Source organism: Accipiter gentilis, chromosome 5 (assembly GCF_929443795.1).
Source record: "Accipiter gentilis chromosome 5, bAccGen1.1, whole genome shotgun sequence".
NCBI lineage: Eukaryota > Metazoa > Chordata > Aves > Accipitriformes > Accipitridae > Astur > Astur gentilis.
The window spans coordinates 39702026-39711884 of NC_064884.1; the positions used below are offsets into that span (position 1 = coordinate 39702026).

General features: G+C 46.3%; 1 protein-coding gene across 2 annotated transcripts; it reads right to left on the reverse strand.

The window, feature by feature from the left end:
• Positions 1–313: 313 nt before the first annotated feature.
• TBXT (T-box transcription factor T) lies at positions 314–9484 on the reverse strand. 2 transcript variants are annotated; one of them, XM_049800963.1, is made up of 8 exons: positions 9265–9484; positions 8838–9102; positions 8113–8247; positions 7251–7312; positions 7101–7162; positions 5943–6119; positions 4185–4317; positions 314–2322 (listed from the first exon to the last, which is right to left on the reverse strand). In XM_049800963.1, the coding sequence occupies exons 1-8, from the start codon at positions 9471–9473 to the stop codon at positions 2055–2057; spliced, it is 1311 nt and encodes a 436-aa protein (XP_049656920.1). In that variant the 5' UTR covers positions 9474–9484; the 3' UTR covers positions 314–2054. The 2 variants fall into 2 exon arrangements, with proteins under 2 accessions (XP_049656920.1, XP_049656921.1); XM_049800964.1 differs by lacking the exon at positions 5943–6119 and having other exon boundaries at positions 4185–4314.
• Positions 9485–9859: the final 375 nt, after the last annotated feature.

The following is a 9859-nucleotide window of genomic DNA, read 5'->3' on the forward strand; positions in this document are numbered from 1 at the left end:
TCCAAGTTCTTCATGAGTAAATAATCATTGATTTGGTTATGAAGAACTCTCTGACCCTTCGCCCACGGCCGGAAGCCGCTGTGCAGCAGGAACCATTTGTGAAACTGCTCCATGGAAGGTCAACATACTGTAGGTTCAACACATCTCGTGCATTTGTTTCACCTTTCCCACTGCCCCCCACAAACTGAAAATTAAGCACTGAGTTTATTTAAGAATCTTTACTCTTTTTTTGCCAATTTAAATTATACATCCGAAATACAAGTAAAAAACCTCAGTGAAATATGTTGCTAATTTCTACAAAATAGTCTAAATAATAATGCACTTACATCATTTACACAATTTACCTTCACAATAAAATAGGAACCCTTAGATCAATATTTACATATTGACAGAGAATGCAGTCATGCAGCCATCTGCTTCTGGTGCTGTCTCCTGCCAGAGTGAGTACCTCGGGAGACTGCAGCTGCATGCAAATCCTTCTGCAGGGAGGAAGCCCTGCCAAAGTCTTTCTAGGTGCAGGGACCTGCCCATAGGGTGCCAAGAGAGACCAAAATGGTGGCAAATATTTACTACTTCATCTTAAAGCTGCCACCATAGCACATGAGCACCCATCGATGAGTTATTTAAATTCCCTGATACAGAGTTTTGCTTTGCTATATTAGGCACTTCATTATAAAAGTTATTTGTTATGGCTTTTGCAAAATAATTCACTTTCCTCAGGCTATGTACTTGCCAAAGTCAGTGGGAGAAAGAGACATGTCCAAGGGCACACTTCGAGCCAATGTTTTGGGTTAGCCTGCATTAGAAATTTAGATCATATTACTTGGTGTCAGGCCTGAAGGCAGTATTTTATCAAGACCTGATCTTTCCAGCAAGTCAAGCAGTCGGTGTATTTTAAAGCTTAGTTTATCTGCATTTTTCCCTCCAAACTACCGGTAACCAGAGCTTTCCCTCTTACAATAAGTTAACTGCTTACATCTATGCTGTTCAATGTGCCATTGGTGACATATCCCATGTATGATTGTCTTAAAAGAGTACACCGTAGGTTGAGGGATTATTTACATATCTTAACATGTAGATATGTAACTTCCCAAATAAGGAAGTTGTAACTTCCCAAATAATAAATATAGATCAACAGAGTACAATATTGAAATAAAATAAATTAGAATGATTCTCCAGGTGTTGAATTCCCTCCCTTAAGGCCTGAGCCAGAGACAATAAAGAAAAAAAACAACCAAACAAAAAACAGTGATGTTTTTTCAAAGGCTCAGAAAGCTTTTGGATAGGGCTTGCTATTAGACACTGGCTGTTTGAAATGAGATGTTTAGCTAAGCTGACAGGTATTTGAAATCTATATGATCAAACAGCAAAACTTACCTCTAAAAGGAGTCTTTTGGGTAAAACAATTTAAACCAAACATTAATACTGCATTTATTAAGAAGAATATAGTTCTTGCAGATTGTCTCAACATTAATTCAGCAGCAAGGAAATAAGCATACAGTTAAGAACACAACGTATTTGTGAGGCAAATACGTGTTAGTGCACATGATTTTCCAAAAACTTCAGTCCTCAGCTACATTTGTGCATATTTCAGAATGCTTCTAACTAGACGGTTAATTGAAGTCTTCTCATGACTATAGCTAAGTTTGCCATTAAAAAAAAATCAACTGAAAACAGTTAGGAGTAACTTACTCAAGAACGACGCCAAGCTTCAGGTCCAAATATATCAGAACACTGAGAAATTTGCAATCTAAGCAAAAATCTTAAAACTTAGGTCTATCAAACTTAAAATACAAAAAAAAAGAAAAAAGAAAAAAGATTAAAAGCAGTGAATCTGCTCTCAGAATTGCACGCTCACCAGGTTTGTAAACTCTGCATGAAGTCAGTGATGCACCGTTCACTGTAAGAGGTATAACGTAGATGCTCTATGCAAAGCAGTGCAGATGCTTTGTCTGTAATCTACTTCATGTCTCCTTTTTCTCTTCCTTGAGGATTAAGCATCTTAAAGTAATTCAGTAGCTAAAAAAAGTCTGTCTTGTAGGAAAAGCCTGGGTTTACATGGAAGGGGGGGTGACAGGTGTCCACGTGGATGCTAGCCTGGCATGTGCGGAGGCATCGTACTGGCTGTCGGGCAGGTCCGTGGGTGCCCCGCTGTCATACAGGGGAGAGGCGGAGGAGGCAGCGGGGACCGGGTGCGGAAGGGCAGTGTAGTGCACTGGAGAGCCACGTAAAAACTGGGAGCTCAGGCCGTTGGACATCCCGCTCGACTGAGACACCGGTGTGATGGTGCTGTTACTCACAGACCATAAGTTAGGATACTGACTGAAAGAGGGAAAGCGATAAATAAAACAGGTTATTAGACTCTGCTGCCTACTGGCAGTTGCTCAGGTCACGCCACAGCTCCCAAGCTGGGTCCATTTGCTGGAGGCAGCCAATTTCTTTAGGTAGTTCCCAGCCACCACAAGGTAGGAAGGACTCCCAGGCAGGATTCATGTTCATGGCAGCCCACCAATAAGTCTAACCTCCCCGTTTTCCAGCAGCAGGTTCTGGCACTAGGTATACTAGCAAATTTTAAGCCAAGCTGAGGAATGAACAGGCTGGCTGAAAAATGCAGAGGTTTGAGAGCTGATTCCTGAGCCATGCCATACCCTTGCCTCCGGGGAAAGGCACGTGGTGGAGGTGTCTGGACACAGCAGCTGCTCGACCCAAGCAGGTTTGAATCCGCTGCCATCAGTCTGTCAGACCCCTAATCTGCCATGGCTGCCTCTGTAGTCAGAGAGGGACGGATGCCTCCAGACAGCAGTTCAGCCCTCCTTACTCATCAACTCATGTAAAAACGGGAAGAGCCAGATTGATGGCTGCAAATTGTACAGGTACTGCAGGAAGGGCTGCTTAAAAGGAAAAAAGCCTTGTCAGGACACCACAGCCTCCACACTCTCTCTCCTCTGAGTATATACATACACACATGTATAAACACATATGAATTAAAAGAAACAAGGTGATTCAAGAGGAACACTACGAGAAAAAGTTCAGTCCTGCTGTATAATACTACACAGCACTTTCTACCTATTAATCCCAAGCAGTTTAACAAGAAAGATAAATATTATTTGTACTTTACAGATAGGGGTTTAGACAAAAGGGGTGGCAGAAATGCCTTCCTTGATGTCCCACAGTTCCAGTTCTACTGGCTTTATCTACTGGACAACTCGGTACACCAACTGAAACTCAGTGGACTTTGCAACTTTCCAAACATGTATTCTGGGGGTCAGATGTAGAAAGAAGTGCTAGGAGGACCCGTTTACTTGATTAACATACATTGAGGACTAAAACTTACGTTCAGTAATACAGTTATGTTGCACCAGGCAGCAGGACATACTCTGATTAACAGCTAAGTGTCCACATGCATGGTTCAAATAAAAATGCTTTCCACAAATGGAGTGGTAGGTCTGAATTGCTGAGAAAGATGCCCAAACCTCAGCCCTCTGTGGTCAACAGCAAAGATGTTACCACCTTATCTCTACCTCTTTGAATTTTCAAGTTTAGCTCCAAGGGACTGACTGTAAGCTAAATCTCTGCTAAAAGATCAATTAAGATAGTAATTACAAAGAGGAGAAAAGATACATTTATGTGATCACAAAATGGCAAAGGCTTTCACCATGTGTACAATCCCATGCTATGCTTGTTTCTGTGGCAACGCTTAAGTTAAGAATTACTGCCCCAACCACTTGCTCCTTCTCCACACTATGGTTCACTGCCCCTTCATATGTAACAGAACAAGGGTTTGTGGAGATAGCTGGGAGAGAAGTGACTGGTTGAAACGAAACAGATCAAAAATAAAACTTTTTAAACATCATTTTGCTTAAAAGAGATGAAACTTAAAAGAATATCCTCAAATTCAGTGAAGTTTGTCTAAGTGATTTGCAATCCTTAATCTATCAAATATTGCTGTCGCAAGTATCTACATTTCCAAAATCAAAACATAAAAAAATATTTATTATCTATTTCATCAAAATGTTTTCCTTGTGAATAGTCCTTCTCAGTGCCCCCCCCCAGAGAGCTAATGATTCAGATGTGGCTGTAAGGATTTCTAGCTTGCTGGTGACTCTTTACCTCCTTTTTCAGCCTTCTCTTCCTAGAAAGTATCAACACACGGATTTGAGGGCTGCTGAGGGATAGACTCCTACCTGGAGCTGGTAGCTGTGCCGGTGCTGTGGCTCATGGGCAGCATCGTCGTGTGTGTGGGAACTCCTAGAGAAGACCAGTTGTCATGGGACTGCAGCATGGAAAGGCAGGCAGAGGAGTTATCGGCATAGGCTGCTGAAAGAACACACCCAACACTTAAACGCGCTAGAATCAAATGAAATAACGATCTTGTATTCAAAGGCAATGTATAGCTTTAAACCACCCTCCCCCACTACCCTCTTGCAAAAAAAAAAAAATTACACACACAGAAAAAATGAAGTCAGCTACCAGTTGTGCCAAGCTTACACTTTCACTGGCATTGCCCCTGCTGACATGCTGTTCTTTTGCTCAACTTACAACTGCAAAATCTTATTTCTGTGAAGGCTCTATGGCCAAAAAGCTGACTTAAAACCACCTGCTAATTCAGCCCATGCTTCCTTACTCGGTCAGTGGGAAGAAGTGGCCTCCTTCCTTACGCTATCCCAATCGCTATTCCAGGGCACCTTCTTTATCTGCATCATCTCCATAGGCAGTAACAGCCTGGCAGCCCTGGATAACAAGCGTATCACTGGATCACACATCCCAGCTTTGAGCTGAGCATGCCACCGCGGGCTCTGAAGTCTGCCTTAGGCACCATCAGGAGCAATCGGACTGTGGCTTAAACTACCTGGCTTGTGACCAAAACTGGCTGGCCAAGACAGCAGAGGCACTAGGAAGCTATAAAGGGAATCCTATACAGCCATCCATAGGGAAAAAGAAGTTGCTGTGGCAGCTGGCGAAGGGAAGGAGAAGAGGTTCCTTGCTGAGGACCAGGGAACAAGGAACACCGGAGGTGTTTTGTTCTTTTATTCTGCTTCCAGTCACAAAACTTGCATAAAATTTCCAAGATGCAAGAAAAGCCCACAGAAAGCTAGTTTCCCACTTTAAAATGAACTACAAAGCTACATACAAGACTGGTCAGGCTGCAGCTAGAACCCTGTGTATTACTTCACAATTCAAAATTACTAAGTATTTTTTTTAAGCGTGAACCTTCACCACCCATACAGGCTGAAGGGCAAAAATTGTTAGCAGGCCTTTGCCAGAAGAAATAAAAAAATAAATTAAAGCAAACAAAAAACCAAATCACTGTTAAAAACGTCCTTCCCTCCTCTCCCTTAAGTACCTATGACTTAAGGCACTAAGTCTTAAGCTATTTGGCTCTTTCTGAGCACAACTTTTAAATAGCTCTGCGGTTTACTCAGCTCCATATTGTTTCTGTGTATCCAGTTGTGACACATTGAGAACAACCTTAAGGCACTGATGTTAACTACAGCAACAGGCAAGTAAACTTGACAGAATCGGGCCCTCCATGATTACGTGTTAATAACAAGTGACACTACCAGAACCAGACACATATTTCTTCATTTCATTGTATTACCTGTAACTAATGATTGAAGTCCTCACTTTCACACTCAAAAAGAATAAAGTCAAAGTAAGTTTAAGCTCACTGGTTACAAGAATTCAAAAGCACACAATAGGCAGCACGATACAATCTAATCAGTTAGCAGGAGACAATTCTACACACCCTTGGTTTTTCCCTCATAAAGAGACGGGGGACACATACTCATCACCCCCATTTCTTTGCCACGCTGCCCCCAAGCCCTCCACGCAAACGGCGCTAAACAAGCAACCTCAATTTCTGTGGCATCGCTCGAGATGCCCACTGCTCAACACCTCGCGGCCCTCGGCTCATTTTGACAGAGCTGCAACGTCGGACTTACTTGGCGAGTTGTTTCTATGGGTGTAGGGGTTGGGGTAAGGGGCAGGACGGTGGTTCCTCAGCGATGAGTACCTTTCACAGCTGTGAGCAGGGGAGAGCGACAGGGGGGCTCCGAACTGAGGGTGAGGACTGGCAGGTGGGCACAGAGTCCCAGTCCCGGGAATAAGCCAACTACCTACTGTGGGGAAGCAAGAGGTTTGTAAGACGGGTATGTCATGCAGCCAGGCTGGGAAAGAATCACAGCGACGAGATAAATAGTTGATCAGCGAGGAAACGCACACTCGGGAGAGGAAACGGAGTTTCAACACGGCTGAAAAATCTGGGTCTTAAACAACCTTGTGAAGGAAAATTAGCCAACGGCTTAGAAAAAGCCCCGTGTCAAGATAATGTTTTTTAAACTACCATTAAATTACAGTCACAGTAAGGAAACACCGAAATGGTTAAACCCTCCCTTACATAGGTAGTGTGTGCGCTCAGTAATTGTTAGTGTAATCTTCAATTTTAAATTGCTCTTTGGGAGTCTCAATCTATAGCCAAGCTCTGAGGTTTCTCGCACTGCTATGAAGAACTCTTAAAAATTAATTATTTCCACAGAAACAAAATAATTCCTACTGCAACTCAACTTCCCCCCTCTATAGGCTACAGACATTTTTTGGCAATAAACTGTTAGAAATCATTAAAACACCAAAGCTTTTTATTCACCTGAAAAAAACTTTTGGAGCAAATGTGTCTCCCCCTCACCCCCCCCCCCCCCCACACCTTTCCTTAAAGTACTTAAAAGGTAAGTACCATTTTGATACTTTTCTGCTGTATTTTGAAATAAACTTTTATCTCCATATCCATATGAATATTGCTGTCCTTGTATACAAAAGCAGCTGTCTTTTCGGACATGAAGGTAGCTGCAAGATTCTATTAAAGGATTTTGAATGCAATACAGAAGTCTTAACCATACACACAGAGATCATAATGTTTATGCAATCATAAACCTGCATGAACCACAATCATAAGGATTGGTAATCAATAGATATTAATATATATTAATAATCCTCCCTATGAACAAACAAGTCAGCCATCAAACACGGCTCTTAAAGTTTTGCTTAACAGATGAGATGGAAGAAATCAAAGTTATGTTCATGATGCAGAGTGAAAGGAAACGTACACTGTGAATACCCAGACTGCTGGTTATCTCCCACTTCCTCCATCATGTCTTTGTGATCACTCCTATAAAAGAAACCATGTCGTATTAGTTAAGAATATGCTTTTACAAATCTGTGTAAAAAATCCACACTTTATAATTAAGAGCTCTCACCTTTCTTTTGCGTCAAGAAATGCCTTTGCAAATGGATTGTATTTAATTTTTAAAGCTGTGATCTAAAAATAACAACAACAAATATCTTTATTTGCAAGTATCACCGTTCATTACCATAGAGATATTAGGATTCGAATTAGGACTATCCATTGAAGTTAGTGGAATCACAGAATTTTGAAGAAATAAGATTAGGCCTGTAACACCAACCTATGGACATCAATTAAACAGCCCCTAAGGTCTGAAGTATTAGCAGAGGGCAAGGAATTAGTCCCTCTGCCGAATTCTAAGAGACTGAATTGCCTGGGTTTATTGATCAGCTAAGGAAACGGCTAAGAAAGGTAGTACACTAAAGAGTCATAAAAAGCTTCACATTTCAAGCCAGAGCAGAATGGGCATCAAAAAAAAAAAATCTCAAAAAGATTGGTAATTTACAGATTCATTAAACGCAGACGTGCATTTTGGCTAACAGAGAAAGGACAGCCTTGAAAACAGCATATCCAGTTATTTCACCACGTAGCTGAAAATGACAACTCTATTTCTTAGAATACTTGTTTGCCCCACAGAATCTTTTAGGAATTACTCTCCTGCAATGAATTTGCAGCACATAGCGAGACAAACGATGATCAGAACTTTGTGCTATTATACATTCATAGGGCTTTTACATATACGAATGTCATTTTTTATATTTAGCTTCAAACAAAGCACTGAAAACAACTGAAAGAATGTGAAACCGAAAGAGAACCGAAAAATGCAAGAGAAAACTGTAAAAGGTGACACGAGATCCATTATTTTGCGCTGTAAGATGCACTTTGCCGCTTGAAACCTCCTGGTACTTGCATCCTTTCTTCCCTGCCGCGCATACCTCCTCGTTCTGGTAGGCCGTCACAGCTATGAACTGGGTTTCTGGGAAGGAATGGCTGGTGATCATCCGCTGCGGGCCACCCACTCGCACGATATGAATCCTCGGCTCGTACTTGTGCAGGGAGTTCAACATGATCTGTGAGCAAAGGGACAGAGCAGGTAAGCAGCGACAGAGCGCCGGCGGGTGCTGGCAGGCACGGAAAGCACCCGGGGTTTAAAGCATCTAACGATCCAGCTTCCCAGCAGAGGAGAAAAAGGCAACAGGTGGGAATGAACCCTAAAACCGAAGCTGTAGGAAAAGGCAAGGACCAGCGCAGTCAAGACGCCCCAACTTTTCGCGGAGTTACCCTCGTCCCCGTTACTCGACAGGGCGGCTCGCCTAGTCACAAACACGTTGCCGATAAAGGGCCAGAAAGCTGCATCTGCTACGCCCTTGGCATTTTCGGATACTCAGACCAGAAGAGACGTTTCAAAAAAGAAAAGTCGGTGCATGGAGGCGTCCAGCCCCGGCGGCTGAAAGGACGCGCGGTTCGGGGGGGGGTGGGAAGCGCGGTGCACCCCCGCCCCTTCGGTAACAGCAGCGTGAAAACGAGCTTGGGAGGGTGGGTGAGCGGAGGGGCGGCAGGGGCCCGCCGGGCCGGGCCGGGGCCGGGGCCGGGGCGGTGCAGCCCCGCTGAGCGGGGCCGGGACGGCGCGGTGCGGGTCCCGGCCGGTGCGGGCGCTTACCTGCCCCCCGCCGTTGAGCTTGTTGGTGAGTTTGACTTTGCTGAAGGAGACGGGCGCCTTCATCCAGTGGGCGCCGAAGTTGGGCGAGTCGGGGTGGATGTAGACGCAGCTGGGCGCCTGCGGCTCCGGCTTCCCCCCCGGCACCCACTCCCCGTTCACGTACTTCCAGCGGTGCCCGTCGGCCGCCACGAAGTCCAGCAGGAAGGAGTACATGGCGTTGGGGTCCAGCCCCGACACGCTCACCTTCAGCACCGGGAACATCCTCCTGCGGGGCGACACGGAGGCGCGAGGCGCGGCGGGGGGCAGCCCCCCCTTCCCCCCCGGGCCCCTTCCCCTCCCCCGCCCCGGGCTCAGCCGGGCCGCCCCCCTTGTCCGTCTGTCCTTCCGTCCGTCCGTCCCCGCCGCGGGAGCCCCGCGGCAGCCCTACCTGCCGTTCTTGGTGACGATCATCTCGTTGGTGAGCTCCTTGAAGCGCAGCCACAGGTCGTTGTCCTCCAGCGCCACCCGCAGCTCCCGCTCCGTGGGGTCTCCCTTCTCGCTGCCCGCCTGCAGCTCGCTCTCCACGGCGCTCAGCAGGTGATCCACGCGGTGGTGCTGGGGGGCCCTACCCGCCCCCTCGGCCCCGGGGGAGCTCATCCTGGCCCAGCCCGGCCCGGCGGGGCCGGCGCCCTGGCAGAGCCCCGAGCGGCGGCGGCGGGGCCGGGGCTGACTCCACTTGACCTCCGCGGCCCCGGCGAGCGGGAGCGGGGCCGGCGCCCGCTGTTATACCGCGCCATAAACACCCCCCCCGGTGACATCACCACGCCGGCGGGGGGGCCCCGCTGATTGGCCGGCGGCCGCTTTGATCCGCCCGGACGGCCTTTCCGATTGGTTGCCCGCGGCCATATCACAACGGTGCCCCGGGCGGGAGGGAGGAGTGGGGGGAAGCCTGTGATGTTAATTGCGGCCCGCGGGATTAAACGCGGCTGTTTTATGTAAATCCGCCCCCAGCTGTTTGCACCTCCATCAAAGCCGCCGGGGCC

Bases quoted from the DNA above. Each gene is read 5' to 3' on its own strand.
- TBXT (XM_049800963.1), bottom strand. From the start codon at position 9,473: ATGAGCTCCCCCGGGGCCGAGGGGGCGGGTAGGGCCCCCCAGCACCAC. The intron at 7,163-7,250 runs GTGAGAGCTCTT...TTTCTTTTATAG, and splicing joins TTTCTTGACGCAAAAGAAAG to GAGTGATCACAAAGACATGA. The intron at 6,120-7,100 runs GTACGTTTCCTT...GCTTCCCCACAG, and splicing joins GCAGTCTGGGTATTCACAGT to TAGGTAGTTGGCTTATTCCC.